Source organism: Metopolophium dirhodum, chromosome 1 (genome assembly GCF_019925205.1).
Source record: "Metopolophium dirhodum isolate CAU chromosome 1, ASM1992520v1, whole genome shotgun sequence".
NCBI lineage: Eukaryota > Metazoa > Arthropoda > Insecta > Hemiptera > Aphididae > Metopolophium > Metopolophium dirhodum.
Genome location: NC_083560.1, coordinates 14,330,392 through 14,350,456, shown reverse-complemented (window position 1 = coordinate 14,350,456; position 20,065 = coordinate 14,330,392). Strand labels below are relative to the sequence as shown.

The following is a 20,065-nucleotide window of genomic DNA, read 5'->3' as shown; positions in this document are numbered from 1 at the left end:
GCCTACGGCTCATCTACCGTCGTGGCGGCGACATCCTCCCCCCGTTGAAAATCATCTTTTTCAACAACTGGTGTATCTTCTAGCACAGGTAACCTACATAATTTAACCACAGGCCTTTTTAATTCAGTACCGTTCGATGTGCGAACTGTTACTACACGTACCACCTCGTCCTTCCCTGGGTGCACAGTTGTTATAATGCCTAGTTTCCATTTGCTGGGCGGAGTGCAGTCCTCCTTAATTATAACTACATCTCCTACTCGCAAAGTTGCCTTTCTTGCTACCCATCTTCCTCGTACCTGAAGTTGTGGTAAATATTCTTTATACCAGCGATTCCAGAAGTCTTTCATCAATGCTTGCACATACTTCCAGCGGCGTAAATGTTCTATCGGACCACTATCTGTGTTCGGCTCTGGGAGCAATAGTAATTGCCCCCCTACTAAGAAATGCCCTGGAGTCAGAGCTTCTGGCTCTGAAGGATCGCTATTTAGTGGAGTTATTGGCCTTGAATTTACGCAGCTTTCTATTTGACATAATAACGTGTTTAGCTCTTCCAAATTAAGACGGCTGTCCTTTAATATACGATTCAAATGGTATTTGGTGCTCTTAACAGCGCTCTTCCAGAGACCTCCAAAATGCGGAGCTGACGGAGGGTTGAACTTCCACTCGATCCCTTCACGAGCCAACTGTGAGTCACAATTCTGAATATATGAATTTAATTCTTTCTGAGCCCCAACAAAGTTTGTTCCGTTGTCACTGTATATTGTTGAACACTTTCCACGCCATGACATAAAGCGACGTAGTGCTGCTATAAAGGCTCCACTTGTTAAACCCACTACAGCTTCCAAATGTATTGCTCTGGTGGAAAAGCATATAAAAACCGCCACCCATGTCTTTACGCCAGTGATGCGCCGAATTCCACTGCGAACAACTAGCGGACCTGCAAAATCAACCCCACTCACAGTGAATGGTCTGGAAGGGCGTACTCGTGCCTTCGGTAATGCTGCCATAAGAGGGGGCGAGAATGTGGGTCTTGCACGGATGCATGTGACACATCTTGTTGTTACGGAGCGGGCCATGACTCTTCCTCTCAAAGGCCAGTACCGCTGCCTTACACTTGCTAATAGTTGTTGTGGACCACAGTGTAGAAGCCTTTTGTGCGTATCTTCAAAAATTAATCTAGTTACCTTGTGATCTGATGGCAAAATCATTGGGTGCCTTTGTTCTTCAGTCAATTTTGCGTGGTTTAGTCTGCCTCCCACTAAGATCAAATTGTCGTCTCGAAGTATCGGGTACAAAGACTTCAGTTTGCTGCTGCGTGAGACTTCTTTTCCTGCTTTCAATGCATGAAGCTCTTCTCTGAACTTGTCCAGCTGTGCTCGCTTAACTAATCCATTTTCAGCCCTTCTTAAATCTGCTACATCAAGATAATTTGATAATGCACCGGCGTTTTTCGATCTTCTAAACTCAATGAACTTTAATAACCAGGCAGCTGCTCGAACTAACTTATGCCAGACTGAGGAATAATTCAGTAGGTCTCTCGTGGGCTCCACTGCGATCAATGCTAGACGAATAGGTTTTTTTTCGGGCAGCGACTCTTCATTTGTCAATAAAATGGACGCTCTTAACCAATCGCCTGAATCCTCGGACAACCAATTTGGACCTTGCCACCACTGTTCACAATATTGCAATTGCTTTGGAGTCAACCCTCTTGATAGAGCATCTGCCGGGTTCTCATCAGTTTTGACGTGCCTCCACTGTTTAGGGTTTGTGATCTCGAGAATTTGATCAACACGGTTTGCTACGTATGTTTTTAGCCTACATGTTAGCCTACACGTAGCCAGGGAGTGCTGGGGGGGGGGGGATATAGCCTTCTCCTCCGAAATTTTACGAAAATTAAAGATTATTTCTATGGTAACTGCAAGTACATATTTATATATTCGTATAGGAACTGAGCCCAAGACGAAACCTCAGCATCAGTGCATGTACACCAACTCTATGTAAACACATTGTAAATAAATAAATAATATTATGATTGGATATAATTTTACACCTGTATTTTATGTTTGAACAATACAACCCAAATAACTGTGTTAAAAATCTGTATAGCTTACGTTTGACAGAGCTTAAGAATAGGTAAATTCTCGAGAATTTAACGGAAACGTCGTGCAGCTAGTCCATATAGTATAAAAAAGGCAAAGTCCGTAGTTATTATAGATTGCAAACTGTTTGTCCGATTTTGAAAAAATTTCAAAGATTGTTCTTAGAGATATCAGGCAAGTCTGTACCAAATTCAAAAATATACCCAGTCCAAGTGCCATAACTAATCTGCAGTTACAGGTGGACAGCCCATCTCGGTTAAATTAGTTCACAACGCTAGGTACAACGATGCCGATTCGTCAGTGAACTGAGGTAACATGAGGTACACCTATATAGTGCAATATTTTATGTTTGTTCATTTATTCCCGGGCGAAGTCGGATTATCTATTGATACTATCAAATTGTATTTGAAATATTTTGACATAAACATGTATTGGTAAAGGTATAATAATTTTATATTTTAAGAATCAGCATATTGAATAAATATTCTTACAAAACACACTATAACTCAGTATTAAAATACACGTACCCGAATAATTTACAACGCTAGGAATAAAAATGATATACCTTTTACCATGTCACCTAGGAGCATAGGCACCAAATTGGCAATTACGCTAGCAGAGGAATTCAGTTCGGGAATGGAATTGATCTCAATCAAATATGGGATAAAGTTATCCGCGATTAAGAAATCGGCTCCAAACAATTGAAAATTATTGTCGCGGTAAAACGAAGTATCGGTAGCAGCTTGTAACACAGCGTGTAAATACTTTTGCTCATCTCGGGAAATATTAATTAATTTCATACGTTTTCTTGTCCAATATTTCTGAAATAGGAAGACTATTCAGTTACACAAAAATATCCTACACAATTATATTACATATTATATCAGATATATGAATATGACGTATTTAGTTCATCGATTTCAGCAGGGACTAAATGTATCTTATTTATGTGTTATACTTATACAACACACTTTGTGTAGGTAATATTAAATAATGAGTGTCCCGTGTTGTTTTGTTGTTTTTATTATAAAAGATAATCAATAGTTATTATATTTTTTCAATAAGTGTAAATTGAAATATGGACGAGTTTTATATTACTGAACCTATTCAAACCATTCTATGGTAGGTACCTACTTATTTACTTATAAGTTAATAATAATTATATGTATAAATTATATACTATGTGAGTGCGATGTTTTTGAAAAAAATAGTTTAACATACTCTACTGTTAGGTACTAATAGGAAAATAAATTAATAATTATAAATACTTTTTAAAATTATCCTTATAGAAACGGAGACCGACAAAATATCGTTTCCGTTCGGAATTTTTTTTCGTATGCAGTGCTTTATGGTATTCATCATTTAATTCAAATTTAAGATGCCCATTGGCCATTACAGTATTCAATAACAGTGTTTTCTCAAAACCTACTATATTCTATCAAGCAGAACTTTCTTATTATTTTAAAATATGATTCTAAATGTTGCTTGCAAGGTACTTGACACTTTTGAACTTTTCCAGTGGAGACGTTGAACTTCTTAATAAGGAGTATCTATATCCTTGTTTATTTAAAAATGCGAATAAAGCTCCAATAATCCAAAATTGCAAGGTGGTAATATCTTAATGTAAGATGTTTTTCGTAAAATCCACTATCGAGAAGATCGGAAAATGTGCAGGTGCTGAGCCATTTTCCATTTTCCGGGTTACTGGATAAACTAAAATATAAATCAAATTCTAAAAACTACCTTGAAAAATCTAGCGAATTCCTAAAAATGTTTTGATATTAGAATTATAGTCTTATTATATGACTATACTAAAAAAAATTCAATATAAATCATATTTTATTTAAATACGACACTTTCTTACAGTTTTTGAAAATATTATTAAGGTTAGTTTTTTTTTATTTATTGAAATTTTACTTGAATTGCATATTTACTACCGCTGTGACGTGATGACTGATATTGGCATTTTATACTTATACACTGCACTTATACATCTTTATTCTTTATGTATTGTAATTACGTAGAAATAAGATAAAATATAAATACGACTCCTGTCGATAGTTATATTAAAATATTCAAATTAGAGTTGTAAAATTACGCTATTACTTTCCTCCAGGTGTTCGGGGGCTCTCGAGATCGTGTATTCGAGAATTAGATCAAATACACCGTACAATATAATTTTATGGAAAAAAGCATATAGAATGTATTAACTGCAATCAACATAAAATATTATATTATATGCCTTACCTGATTCGCAGTTGTTTGTAGATAATATTGTAGGAGTTTTAGGTTTTAGATAAAACAAAGTAATACTTCAAATACACAAATTGAATTAAAGAACGCACTGATTATTGCTCGCATAAGAAGTCCAGTTGTCACTCGTTGAAATCGGTTTCTTTGGGACTTGAGAGGTTGTTACTCTGGTGGTTGGTGCTCATGCACTGGTTTAAGGGACGACGCGAAGATGCTGACCAGAGAGTGGTGGGCGGCTTTATCAAAAAGTTATCGTGAGCCTGGGAACTAGATTATTCTTTGGCGTCAGCATAAAATAAAGTCACACACATCCTACGTAATACTGTTATAAGTGCGTGCCGATATCTTAATTGTCGTTGTTAATGGTTTTATTTGATGCGACCGATTTCTACAAACGACAGTCTGGCCGTTGTTTATTATTCTGTACAGTTTTAGTTTATTATAATGGTGTGTGAGCATATCATTACAGTATAGTTATTAAAATGCATTTTGCTTTGCTCGGGTTTACAAATGCTATCACATGCATGTTATATTTTTATTATTAAGTGAGTGCTCTACATCTATTGTTGTTTGATTCATCAGTTTTTGACGATCGTGTATGTATATATATATAATTAAAATCAAATATCTACGGAATATTTTGTAATTGTTAACGAGGTGGTTTTTTTGTGCTTATTTCATCGTAAAATTTCAACCCTTACTAACAATGTTATTTTTTATAATAAAAGTAAGAGAACCCTTTCCCTATATTTTTACCTATTTGCATTAATTATTCTCTCACTTTTATTTTACATATAAATATTTGATATTTATATCTTATGGTAAATTTACAATAAAATCCACCTCATACTGATGTCTGATATTAGTGTTCCGAAATTATTCTTCACCCGTTCCGTCGTTTGATTAAAACGTTTCAACTCTATAAATGCCATCGGTCCCTCGACCAGTGCTGAATCAAGGAGGCCTGTTTACCGCAAGTCGTCGTCAATTCCGTACCGTTTTTATTCTTATCGCACTGTTTTGCGAGTCTACGTGTTGAGCGTCATGACATGATCCAACATGATATCGGCCAGGCTGGTTATGGATATGAGTGTGCCGGCGTGGCGGTGCAACTGCAACTAGTTGTTTTATCTCCCTTGACGTCGGACGTCGTTGCCTTTGACGTCTGTGGACACCTCGTAGGTGTTGTGGTTTTTATTTGTAGCCATTTAAGTATCAAGTGTCATTGTTTTCCGTCTACAATGTAAGTTCACGATCACATTGTGCGTTTAGTCGTTGCCGTCAACGCCCAGCTGATCGCCCGGAATAGCTTGTCCACCGCCTACTCCGACCACCACCGCCGACCGACACCATCATTGCCGCCGTCGTAATAGCCAAGTCTTTCTTTTGTATATCTGTTCATTGAATTATTGTAATATCCGGTAGCTGACTTGGAGACGTCTAGTCAGTTCCAACCTTTTGTTGTTAGCCGTCTTAAAGGCCATTAATAATTGATAGAAATATAATACGTCAAATTTGTATCACTATAATACCCATTGTTTACATTTGTGTCACCACCTATTACTAGCTTCCTGACATAGCGAGTACGTCGTGTCAACTTCTCACAAAAGAGCGCGGCGTGCGCCAACAAGGCCTGTTGTCGTAGTCTGTCCGCGGATTGGTGTAGTTACAGTCATAGACGTGCGCAGACTTAAATTTCTGTTCGAGCCTATGCAATTATAATTCTTTTATATTTGGACAGCGCCCCTAATTTTTCTTTGAACACATCAACATATATGTTGATGTATTAATCTAATTATGTCTATAGTACTATAGTTATTGTGTTTCTATAAAGGTATAATGTTTTTGTTAGATTAATAAAATGTATGTAGTAGTAGGTACACACAAATATTTTTAATTTTATTATACTTTCACGACAAACAAATTTTCCATTATCTCCACAAACATATTATTATAATATAAGCATTATAATAAAATATATACGCACATTTTACCATGCCCCTAAAAAGTTTCAGGTCGAGCCTGGGCTTGACTGGCTTGTACCGTGCGCACGCATATGGCTACAGCTATATTGTATCCAGCATGAACACGCTGATTTGACTGTTAGATACCACCATATGTCTTGGGTACGAGGCCTATGGTTCGCTGATATAAGCCATGAATCATGACTAGGGCCCGGATTTCTATGCATTAGAATGTTTTTTCTGAATAGTTCAAAAAATAGCTGGGTAAACTACAAGTTTGATTTGTAATCAATAGATCCGAAATATAAAGTTTTATTTTGCATATTTTGTCCTTTTTCGACATGTACTGCATATTTCTGTATTTTACGATTTTTTATTGCATATATACGGTTTTTAAATGCATAATATTATGTAATATTTTGCTTATTTTCATTAAAATAACGTATTTATAGTTATATTTATAATCCATGTAATTTGATGAAGTCGTTTTTTCATCTTATCTGAGACCTATTGGAGCAAGTAGTAATCTGTTATTGAATAGGTTTTAGTGAATCATACATTAGTCGTGTTTGTTTCCTCATGTTTGTCGTGATCCGAGTGCTCGTATTTTATTTTGCCGAAAAAATGCCAAAAACCAGTGCAATTACGTCCAGTAGGCTAAATAAATTTGTTGCCGAATATAAAGGTATTTTTCTGTTCTAGTTAGTTATTCAAGGAATATCATGCAAACTTGATTCATATTATATTAGATAGTACAATAGTAAATACTAAATACGCATTGGTCACTCATCGGTCATATCGTACCGCGCGGTATCGACGTCGTTCATCATTTGGGTAGGGTGAGGTATGCTTAGATCTAGCATATTCACGAAAAATATAAAAATAGCTGATATTTCCAAACAAAAACAAAAACCTCAACCGGTCTGTAGGTACTCCGCGATAGCAACGCCATAATATATTCTATAGATTTTAGTATTGTTTACTTGTTAGTTCTTAGAACCATAATAGTTAATAATATAATATATTGTAAATTATAATTATTTTAATATAGGAAGTTGATTGCAATAAAATTATTGCTACTTTAGATGTATAGAAATCGCAAGAAGTGCTAAGCAGCTCATACACTACACAAACATCGATAATAAACATAATATTTATTGTTTATAATAAAATAACAAATTAAGAAGTACGAGTACCTATATAATATTATATACAAGGTTTATACAATACGTCAATGTATAATAATAGTATTGATATAATATAGTATATTGATGTATTGATATATTATATATATATATTTACAATTTAACTCAAATTACTAGGTAGGTCTTGGGACGATTAAAATCGGGAAGTTCCAAATAGGTATCAATTGAGAACTATACGGGTGGTACCAGGGAGGTCAAAATGCAGCCCATCAGAAAGTTCTAGTTAAGCATCAATTGTGCGCTTTATAGACGGTACCCGGGAAGGTCTGTGCTGTTAGGGAAAGTGGTGCTTCAAGTGAAAGTCTATTAATGATTTGAAAAATCGAATTTTCAATCATAAGACTCTACCATTAAGAATAGATGACTTTATTAAAACGCATATTAAATCAGTTGAAGGGTCTATTATTCTATCTGAGTCGATAAATATAACAATTTAAATCTACAATTCATCAAATACAACCAAATAATGAAGATTTGATTCAACCAAATAATGAAGATCTGATTCAACCAAATTATGATAATGTAAATTTATGTTCAGCTTGCAAAAACGGTGATTTTCCAAGTGATGCTCATAAATGTATTATTTGTAGTGCCAAAGTCCATGTATTAGATTAATGTTCTGTATCGATAGGTTATGAGGAAGGCTATGGTGAAAAACGAAAATGTATTGGATGTATGACATCCAATACATCTAATATTAATAAAATTAATGAAGATTTAGTTTTGGAAGATTGGGGCGATGAAGCTTTGGGACCAGAAAATAAAAGAAAAAAGAAAAACTACTTGGATAAGGATCCTACAATAGTTTTATATAATGACCAAAGTCAAACCAAAAGTATTGTTATTGGAAATTTACAAAATGGGTCGTTATCAAAATTATCTCCAGTTTTAATTAACAATAAGCATTTTGAGGTAACAAATACATGTGCATTCGATTCAATAGTGCATGCACTATGTGTCAGCATGTGTGATAGTCCGCTTTATAATCAGTTTATAAATAGCAAAAAAGAAGATTTATTATTATTCAACTTAGTTTTTAATGCTCTTCGAGATGGTATCAATGTCCAGACGTATAAAAAACGAGCCATAATTTTAGAAAGTATGACAGCTAAAGATAATATCCTAAAATCCAGTTATATTCATTATATAAATTCAGAAACTACAATAGAACTTCTAATACAAAAACTGTTAAAAGATTATCCTTCACGCATAATTACAAGAAACTGTGAAAACTGTCCAGCCAATAGCTTTTTAGTACATTTTTAATTTCTAATATAGGTAAAATACAAAATGTACAATCATCCATACAGTCTGAAGAAGAAAATTGTTATATGTGTGGAAAAATCATCGAGAATAATTTAAGGTACCATATCTGATAAGAATAAATGTATTTTTTTGTAAACATAAAATTATAATAGTATTATTTTATTGTCTTTTATGTGACATAGGTATGGTTATCATATTTTCGTTCTTACAAATAACCTGATTGATTATAGTAAAGTTAGCTCATTAAATTACGCTCAAGGAATATCATGCAAACTTGATTCAATTCAAAACATGTTAAACATACAAGGAAAATCATACAAGCTTCGAGGGGCTATTGAATTAAAAAAAGGTATTTTTTTAAATTTTGAATGTTTTGACCGTGGTATGTTATGGTATTAAGTTTTAAAGCAAAATAAATTGATTTATTCAAAAAGAATATTCTAAACAAACTACGAAGGTTTTTGTGTGAGATTTTAAAAATAGTTAACTAGATACCATGTCTAGATAATTTTTTGATATAATCTTGTTTCTTATTTAATTTTAAAAAATATCCAAAACTCATTACCTAACTTTTGAGCACTAACTATACTATAGGTTTTTATAAAATCTAATCATAATATCATACCTAACTTGATTATTAGGTATAAGCAGTGAGAAAACGGGCCACATTTTATTCCATTCTTTTCGGGAAGCGCAGAACCAATGGCAGATGTTTGATGATACGCAGAAGACAGTTGTAAGAAACAGGCCAAATAAGACTGTAAACTGCGAGATGTTATTATATACCTTATAATAATATTTTATATTTGTACTTATATTCAATTTTAATATTGTTAAAAGGCTAATATTAAAGGTATTTTTAAAATTTAATAAGTGCAGGACTTAAAAATGTTTTTATACACTTTTTTTGATACATAATATTAATTGCAAAACCGTGCATATGATTAAAGCAAAATTAGGTATATGTGGCTACTATAATATCTACATAAGCCAAAAGGCGTTGAAATCATAAGTCAAGGATGGCAGTCGCCACGCTTCTTTTAATGGGTGGGTGGTCGTGGTGGTGGTGGTGGGTGTCTAAGCCTCTGAAAAATGAGGAATTCATAATTTATTATATAAATTATAAATGATCCATCTTTATATTTAATTATGAAGATAAAATTCGTGTAAGCGGAATGGACAATGATATACACTATTATACAAAAATAAATGATAAATGATATAAATGATTAAATTAATATATTTTATCATGGAGTTGTATTACATTATAGTAGTATAAACTATACAGTTTAAACCAAATCCATGATCCAATATATTCATTTAATCATTTATCATTTACCTTTAACTATTTCATAAACATGCATACCAGCATACTACGTAATATTATTATTTATCAATTATAACTTATCAGTAGGTAAGTTAACAGTTATGTTATATTTAACAGTTGGTATTGGTAGTATTGTAAATAAAAGGTGGGTAAGTGGATGTTGCTCTTATGTACATTAGGTTACAAGTGGGTCACTGTAATGGATGGTGTTAAATTTGAATTCAATGATATAATATCATTGTATAAGAAAAACGGTTCTGAGCGAAAACGGTCAGTCAGCCTATGATATTACCAAGTATATTTGATTATATTACTGTGAATAAAGTAATTTATATATAACCTATTTACGTGGAGCCTTGTTTTCAATTTTCAATCCTTAGCTATAAAAATTGAACATTTATTAAAATTTATTAAATTTTCAAGCTTTTTTACTCAACAGATAAAATTTTATTGATATTTATAGAAAGAAAAACTAAAAAAAATGGAAATTGACAATGTCCGTAAACAGCTCAAAATATTTGGAAAATGTTATGGTGTATAAGAAATGCAATTATAAACATTCAGTCAACATTTCATGTCCCCACGGTTATTTGTTATAGAGTTACACCAAAAACCAAAATCGATTTTCTCAAAAACAGATTTTGCGTAAAAATTCTCGCTTTCCCTTAATTTTTCTTTTGTTTTTCACGTCGCTTTTGAAAACTACTGGGAAATTTTTACTTTTGACCCCCCAAAGTACCAACTAGATTCACTTTCCTATCAGTAAGAGTCCAAGCACTTTTACTGTCCTATAAGGTGATGACAGACACAAAAATAAAAAAAACAACACACATCATTGTAAAATCAATACATTCATCGTTCCACTCAGAATCTAATATATATTTTGATTAACGATTGTTCTTTTATTTTGGGCATATTTTTGTTTTCTTATATCTGTGAAGTTATTAACGGATCTATTAGTATCTGGTAACAAAGATAACTGTTATACATCTTATAATTAATACTATAATTTATTCATATTTTGTCAAAAGCTGATATTTGTCATTTCACATTTGATACTTGGAGGTGTGAAATTGTTGAAATGAATTAAAAATTAAGGATCTAGAAAATGTTGAAACTGTAGTTGTCAAAAAGATCAAGATAAATATGTTGTAAAATATTTTTTAAATGATGTTTTTTTATTACATTTTTAGTAAAAAAGTAGGTACCTACATATTTTTGAATATATTTCGTCCTTTTTTCAGGGCTTGCATGCATATTTAGTAGTTTTTATTATACTCAGTTGATACATTATGCATCACGTATATTTTATCTTTATTATTGGACTACCATTATCATTGTTTATAAATTATAATACATGCTCCAACATAACCACCAGCATTTTTATCAAACATCTATTTTTTATAAAAAATCGATTTTTTTCAACTATAGATTTTTTTTAATTAAAATTTATTTATTTCTGCTTAAATTTGTTTTATTTTAATTAGATTTGTATTATTCAATCTAGTTTTTTTTATTTTTTTATTTTTATTTTCTATTTGAATTCACAAATTGGCGTGGTCGGATTTCTGATTTTGTCAAGTGGTGGGCTCCCGTTTCGTTGCCCCCCTCGGTATAACTATGGTTGGAAGGGGGCCACAAACGTGGGACCACCAGGCACAAACAGCACAAACAGAGTACAAACGATTGGCATGGTCGAATTTCTATTTATTTTGCGACGACATTGGGCCGAGATAAGGAACACGTCATGCATGCTTGACCATGTTGGCCAACTGAATGTACTTTTGATGCCACGGCTCCGGACTAGATCGTCGGCTCGGCGGCCGCACTGTTTATCTCAATGGCGTTTGTTTGTTTACTGGCCATTCGTGATTGGCTCCGATCATATTATAGCTGCTCAAAATGTACGGTGCGTTTTTTACGTTTCCAACTCGCGTTTACGGCGATGTTCTAAATAGTAAATAGTAAATAACATTAATAATTTCCCGGATAGTTAGCCGTATGCCACACGCGCACACACCGATAACTCCAAGAACTACCTAAACCATCGACCAGACCTAGGACGCCACAATGTCAGTCACGCCGTTTAAGAGAAGAGTCTGTTATTATTACGACAGTGAGTATCGTTTAAATCGTTGTTAAATTTGTTGTATGCTCTCGACTGTCACCATTCAATGCTTCTGACGTTCCAGTGACGGCTAAGGCATCCCTTATTTCGGTGTCTGGTCAGCTGCAGTTCCAGAGTGTTTACCGGCTCTGTCGATTGTCTCCGAATAACCGGCACACGATAAGAAAACCTTAGTAATTATGCCCAGTCTGATGGGGTTTTATTTTTTTTTTTACTTCTGTCCTGTACATATTTGGATGACATATTTGTCTAATAAGGACTATCTCTGATATTGTAATCAAGCAAGCCGTGATAAAGTACTAACCGAAGCTACTTACTAAATTTGTATAGTACCTAAGTTATGAACCTATCTGTTTTTAATTTTCATGGTTTCCTTAAATATTTTTATGCACACACAGAATAAATGCACATACCAAGATGTAAAAGACATTTTTGAATTTGTCTTATGTGTGTTATTTTGTTTTAGTCAAAATCTTCAATTTATTCCATTCTGTAAGTACCTATCTGTAAAAATCTTAGGTAATTATAATCTGAAGTATAAAAGACTCGAATAAACTGTAGTTATAATTGTTGATGACCTTAATTACTCTATATAAAGATTACAAGTAATTACATATAATTTAGTTGATTATACAATTAAATATAGCCATACTTATTATACATGAAAATCAGGTATGTGATATTAAATACAAATTCTGATATTTAACTTAGGTATATATACCTACGTCCTACCTACACATTTTGTTAAGAACTAAACTTTCTTTTTATATAATATATTATAATAATTATAAATTATAACAAATTAATATTGCATTAGACTAAGCAAATTTGGTAAAATATATATTTCAAAACTTTTTATAATATTTGAACTTAAATCACCATTTTGGTATACTTCAGCAAATACCTTTTATATATATGTATCCATAATTTTTTTGCAAATAGGTACCTACTCATAGATTTTATTAACAAAGATGAAAGTAAATAATTATGCAAAATAAATTAATCTTCAGACTCAATAAATTTATTTGTTTTGTTGTATTTTTGTTTGCTTGATTGATAAATGATATAATCATTGTAGTCAAGGTAGTTTTTACTTGTGCTATTAATTATATTAATTTACATTTTGGTAAAGTCTGTCATGTTTTTAAATGGACAAATGGGGTTTAAATTAATTCCTTATGTTCATTTTTTAATAAAATCATTGGAGAAGAATTTTAAATAACAAATGTATTTTGATTTAATTTTTTTTTTTTTTATAGATCTAAGATATAGTCAACTTACCAAAATTTAAAAATCTTAATTTAAGTATAACATTTAATAATCAAGAGGTGTCACAAATGTGTGATTTCCTCATGTGTATATAAACCCATTATCTGTCTGTAACATAAATATTACTTACTGTACAAATTGTATATATTGTAATTTAAAAATAATAAAGGCAATTTTTTAAGTAAAAAAAAAAATAAAAGTATAGGTAACATTGTGCGTGGCGTCTAAATAAATAATTACACGTAAGAGTATCTCGTTAAATTATTAAACACATTTTATCACTTATTTTATGTTTATAAATTCTATGAACTGTTTATTTTTGTTCATTTGCTAATACAAACCCAACTATCTAGTCTAACTAGAGATACATTTTTAAAAATGATTTTTTATTTTTTATCATAAGTAGGTACAATTTTTAATATTATGTAACTATTTGTAGGTATAATTTTTACTTAACTCTTATATTAAAATACCTAACATAATGTCAATGTATATTTGATTTATCTATAATTGTCATTTTCTAAAAGTATATACTGTATTCAGAATAAGAACAGACCGCATTCGTGTATCGCAACTGAGCTTGGCACTGCCAGACTTGGTGGCCGATTTGTTAATTATTCGGTAATAGTGAATATTTTTGGGGTTGGATGTGTTTTTGTCCGCCACCTGGTCCGTTCTTATTCTGAATAGAATATATAATCACTAGGGATGGTATTTATTTTTTTGAAAAATACAAAAACAAAATATTTTATATCATGGCTTTCTAGAAAAATAATAACAAAATGTTGTTTCTCAGCCATATGCTGGTTTCACACTGTGCCAAATTTTAAGTTCTGCCAGTTGTGACTAAACAAATTGATTTATTCCCTATTTTTGTTGTGTTAACCTCAGTCATTACACCTGGATACCAATGTCAATATTACATACCTATCCTAGATGTTGAGGAATCCGAGGAGAAATTCAAAATATTGACAACATTTTATTGGTATCAATTTATAGTTTTATACCACTGAATCGTATAGAGTGCTCCACTGATGACTATTTTCATTGGCAGAAGTACAATACCTAAGTGATTCAAATTTTAAATAATAGGTACAATAATGACAACAGCTTTTGATTCATTTCATGATACATAGACTTAAAAAATAACAACTATTGCAGTATTATAAATTAGGTACATAATGTTTAGTTTAGTTCTCATATGACATGTTAGTTAATACTTTTATATACACAATACACAAATCAAGCGCCATATTCAATACCTAAATCATAAAATTGTACTTTTTATAAACATTCCAAGGTATATTATCTAATGTAAAAAAAAAGAATTCTTCTTGTTGTAAAAATATAAAAATGTAACTTAATATTATAATGTGTATCACCCTTAGATATTTATAAATTAGATATTTATACTTAGGTATTTATACTGTACAAGGTATTAAGAAATTAAATTTGTATTAAAGTTGTTGTGTCTATGGTTGCTTTTTATTGATGTAATACTTTTTCTATCAATTTCAAAAAGCTTTTTAATTTAATTTACTACTATACATTTTTACAGGTGACATAGAGAACTATTATTATGGACAAGGTCATCCTATGAAACCACATAGGATTCGAATGACTCATGAATTGGTTTTAAATTACGGTTTATACCGAAAAATGGAAATATATGTAAGTTAAGTTTGATATATTTTAGTATTAATGATATTTTTCAATTTATTAATTTGCTAATAAAATCAATGTTTATAATTTAGAGACCTCATAAAGCAACTGTAAAAGAAATGACCAAATTTCATAGTGATGTGTATATACGCTTCTTACAAAGTATTCGTCCAGATAATATGAACAAATATCGTAAACAAATGCAAAGATGTAAGTATACTGTCACTTTTACTCAAATGTATCTGTAAATATTGATTAATAAATATTAACTAAGTCAGTTATTTCTTTTTTTTTATAGTCAATGTAGGTGATGATTGTCCAGTTTTTGATGGTCTGTACGAATTTAGCCAGCTATCTGCGGGCGGTTCAGTAGCAGCAGCTGTAAAGTTAAATGAGCAATCTACAGATATTTGTATAAATTGGGGAGGTGGTCTCCATCACGCAAAAAAATCTGAAGCTAGTGGCTTTTGTTATGTTAATGACATCGTACTTGGTATATTAGAATTGCTTAAATACCATCAACGAGTATTGTACATCGATATTGATGTTCATCACGGTGATGGCGTTGAAGAAGCATTTAACACTACTGATAGAGTTATGACAGTTTCATTCCACAAATATGGCGATTATTTCCCTGGTACTGGTAAACTTAGAGTAAGTCAATGAATAGTAAAATAATTAACCTGTCAGTGGTTGAAATATAAGCATTTATTTTAATAAGTGGTTTCTGGTAAATAAATTATTTGATAGCAATATTGAAATGTTTTCATTATTTTAGGACATTGGTGCTGGAAAAGGAAAATACTATGCAGTTAACATTCCCTTAGGAGATGGAATGGATGATGATAGTTATGAATCAATATTTGTACCAATAATTACTAAAGTAATGGAGACTTTCCAACCTAGTGCAGTTGTATTACAATGTGGAGCAGATTCACTTACAGGAGACAGGCTTGGATGTTTTAATTTAACTGTTAAAGGTATGGAAGTTTTATATTTAATACATTTTTAAATTTAAAATTTAAAAACTAAATTAATGTTTTTAGGTCATGGTAAATGTGTTGAATTTGTGAAACGTTATGGCTTACCTTTTCTTATGGTTGGTGGAGGTGGTTATACTATCCGAAATGTATCTCGATGTTGGACATATGAGACGGCTGTGGCCTTAGGAGCTGAAATTGCTAACGAATTACCTTATAATGAGTATATTGAATTCTTTCAACCCGATTACAAACTTCATATTAGTCCTTCAAATATGACCAATACAAATACTACTGACTATTTAGAAAAAATTAAAAACCGACTCTTCGAAAACTTACGAATGCTACCTCATGCCCCAGGAGTTCAAGTCCAAGGTAAATTTTATCATACTCACAATTTTAATTAAATAGTAATTTTTTTAATACAAACATTTGAGTTTTGAATGAATTATTTACCATTTAATTCTTAATTTTATATTAGCTATTCCTGAAGACGGTGTAAGTAGTGAGTCTGAAGATGAAGATAATGTTAACCCAGATGAACGGAATCCTCAGTCCATTACAGACAAACGAATTGCACCTGACAATGAGTTTAGCGATAGTGAGGATGAAGGAATGGCTCCCGGAGTAGGGGGTGGTGGCCGAAAAGATAACAGGTATAGCCACTGTTTTTTTTTTTACTATTATAATATTCCATGTAGGTATATAATAATGTTTTTGTTTTAGATCTTATAAAACGGTTGCACCTGTTAGAAAATAAGTACGTTTTAACTCTAGAAGGATGGAAGTAGATAAACCTAAATTTAATATTCTAAAAGGTAATTATTTTTTATATAAGGTACTCACAACACAAACAAAAATGTGGTATCAAACTGCAGTGGCTAAATGCCAATTTTTAAATTTCTATTGTATACGTCAATCATTTTAAGTTTAAAATATGTAGAGCTAATGTGACGTTTTAAATTTGAATTTCATAAAAAAAAATTCTGTTTTGAAGAATGAACACCACTAGTTTATAGCCAAAAATACATTTTCTTACATATTATTTACTATTTAATGTTCCAAAACAAGATCTTGTACGAAGGTTGCTAAGTGTTCTTCATAAATAATGACAGCTACATTTTTTCCTTTAATAATGCCTGAATAGTTCTCTGTAATTTGGCGAATTAATGTCTATTATTTGATACCAATATTGAAATGTTTTGTTTAGAATTTAATATAATGCACATAAACATTGTGAGCTATTTTCTATAGGTAATACTTATATAATGATGTTTTGTTTTATTTTTTACGCATATAATTATTAATTTAATAGAATAATGTTACTTACAGTGGCGCCAAACCATTATGTTCATCAAAATCAATTACTTCAAGATTTTTAAATTTTAATTGGTTGGTTGGGTAGGTTCTGTGAGTTTCTAATAAAATTATGTTATCTTATGTAGTTTTATGAAATTATGTTGCATATATATTTATGTTGCATTCGTTTATATAACTTTCAAGTATAGGCAGTGTTGTATTTACTATTTAAGGCAAGCTTCCCTAAGTGCATACATTTTATTCATACAATTATGGGTTCAATTGTGTTTGAAGATTATAATATCACTTAATGCCTGAATATATTGTGTTAATTAATATATTAAATATTTGTTTTAGATGATGAAGAAGACAAATCTGTTAGTTATGATGATTCTAATAAAAAGGATGCTATCAAATCCTGAAGTTATGACTAAATTATATATTAAAATTGTAAAAATTAATAAAAGTAAAACAATGATTTACTGTCATTCATTTGTGTACATAACTTCGATAAATAGGGCGGTTAATGTAATTTAGTAAATTATCTTATTTATAGTTACTAATTTATGGTGTATGATTGTTAACTCTAATAATAACGCCCTTAGTAATTTGTATAAAACAAAATGAATAATATTCATTACATTATTTTATAACTATTCTGTGTTATTAAATGCATTTCAATCTATGGGCCGGTATTGTTTTTATAATCTGCATTAAAATAAATTTATAATTATTGAACATGTAAAACTAAACCTTTATCAAATGTTAGCTACATTATTATTCCATTTGTCCAGTTCCATCTCTTCTTTACACTTGTTATAGTGTTTTTTTTTATTTTTTCCAGAGTTATGTTGATCTTATATTTTTACTACATATTCTTCATTTGTTCCTGCAAACAAAAACAATTAATTTAAATTATTAGTAGACTTTAAATAATTTCTGAAAATTTGTTCACAAGAATTATTAGGTGATTTACAATAGCAATAATCTTAAATGGTTAAAACATCATGTGCTTAAGAGGATGCTAGACTATAACCCTTTTGAATCTTTTTTTGCGGAACGCAATTCACCTAGTAATAGTAATTTTGGATGTAAGTAGTATGCTCCCAAAAAATGTACTTATTATAAGCCCTTGTGATTTTGAAGTGTGAATTTTAATTAAATTACGAATTTATGATGTTTCAATAATGTATTAAAATTATTATAAAACATAATACACAGGTATCTAATTAATACCTAATATTAAAACATGCCATTCACATAGGTATATCGTATATTTACCCAGTATAATAATAATTAATAAATACTTATATGTAATTGAGTTCATAGTAAAACTGAATACCTTCTGAATACCTACTGATTGTCTGATTATTAGTAAATTGGAATCCTAATAATTACAAGAGCGTCTCACGCCAGCATGTCATTTTGGCACCCTGTGCGCGCGCATCACGATGGCCTATGGGCAGCTTTTCTTTTTTTCCATTTAACATTCTCAATTGTTTGAGTTGGTAAAAGGTTAATAAATGGTGTAGGAATATTAGGCGAAGGCAATGCTTATGCTTGCGTCCCTAGTATCAGCTTTCATCATGTATCCTACTTTTTTGTCGATATTCTGGACAGCTTCACAAATTTTGATATTAGATCTCACCAATATCAACAATAATTATTGCTGTATTACATTTTGGTCACTTTTTTTAAATTCAATTGTTTGTTCATGAATCATTTTTCAATCAAGTGGGTCTATTACTAGGTGAATTGCGTTCCGCAAAAAAAGATTCAAAAAGGGTTATAGTCTAGCATCCTCTTAAGCACATGATGTTTTAACCATTTAAGATTATTGCTATTGTAAATCACCTAATAATTCTTGTGAACAAATTTTCAGAAATTATTTTATATTATTTTATATTATAAAAAATTACAACAAAATAACTAAAATCATTAATCTTGTTTATTTTATAATTGACTGACAGTGTCAAAAGCCTTCTTAAAATCCGTTGTTATGGTATCGACTTGATTTATAAATTATTATATATTATATCATTGAATTAAAATGTAATACCAATTACTATCCATTATACACTGACCCACTTGATTATTGAAATTTCAATTGTTTGTTCATGAATCATTTTTCAATCAAGTGGGTCAGTGTATAATGGATAGTAATTGGTATTACATTTTAATTCAATGATATAATATATAATAATTTTATAAATCAAGTCGATACCATAACAACGGATTTTAAGAAGGCTTTTGACACTGTCAGTCAATTATAAAATAAACAAGATTAATGATTTTAGTTATTTTTGTTGTAATTTTTTATAATATAAAATAATATAAAATAATTTCTGAAAATTTGTTCACAAGAATTATTAGGTGATTTACAATAGCAATAATCTTAAATGGTTAAAACATCATGTGCTTAAGAGGATGCTAGACTATAACCCTTTTTGAATCTTTTTTTGCGGAACGCAATTCACCTAGTAATAGACCCACTTGATTGAAAAATGATTCATGAACAAACAATTGAATTTAAAAAAAGTGACCAAAATGTAATACAGCAATAATTATTGTTGATATTTGGTGAGATCTAATATCAAAATTTGTGAAGCTGTA

At 31.0% G+C, this 20,065-nt stretch overlaps 2 protein-coding genes across 2 annotated transcripts; one reads left to right on the top strand and one right to left on the bottom strand.

The window, feature by feature from the left end:
• Positions 1–2: 2 nt before the first annotated feature.
• On the bottom strand, positions 3–2,674 carry LOC132932724 (uncharacterized). Its single transcript, XM_060999091.1, has 2 exons — positions 2,665–2,674; positions 3–1,798 (listed from the first exon to the last, which is right to left on the bottom strand). The coding sequence occupies exons 1-2, from the start codon at positions 2,672–2,674 to the stop codon at positions 3–5; spliced, it is 1,806 nt and encodes a 601-aa protein (XP_060855074.1).
• Positions 2,675–12,184: 9,510 nt separating this feature from the next.
• On the top strand, positions 12,185–17,830 carry LOC132934216 (histone deacetylase HDAC1-like). Its single transcript, XM_061000491.1, has 9 exons — positions 12,185–12,230; positions 15,070–15,182; positions 15,266–15,383; positions 15,472–15,827; positions 15,952–16,153; positions 16,220–16,528; positions 16,635–16,809; positions 16,880–16,971; positions 17,810–17,830. Exons 1-8 carry the CDS (start codon positions 12,185–12,187, stop codon positions 16,911–16,913), a joined length of 1,353 nt encoding a protein of 450 aa, XP_060856474.1. The 3' UTR covers positions 16,914–16,971; positions 17,810–17,830.
• The last annotated feature ends 2,235 nt before the right edge of the window (positions 17,831–20,065 follow it).

Coding starts and splice junctions, on each gene's coding strand:
- LOC132934216 (XM_061000491.1), top strand. CDS start 12,185: ATGTCAGTCACGCCGTTTAAGAGAAGAGTCTGTTATTATTACGACA. Junction 15,828..15,951: donor CTGGTACTGGTAAACTTAGA/GTAAGTCAATGA, acceptor TCATTATTTTAG/GACATTGGTGCTGGAAAAGG. Junction 16,810..16,879: donor GGTGGCCGAAAAGATAACAG/GTATAGCCACTG, acceptor TTTTTGTTTTAG/ATCTTATAAAACGGTTGCAC.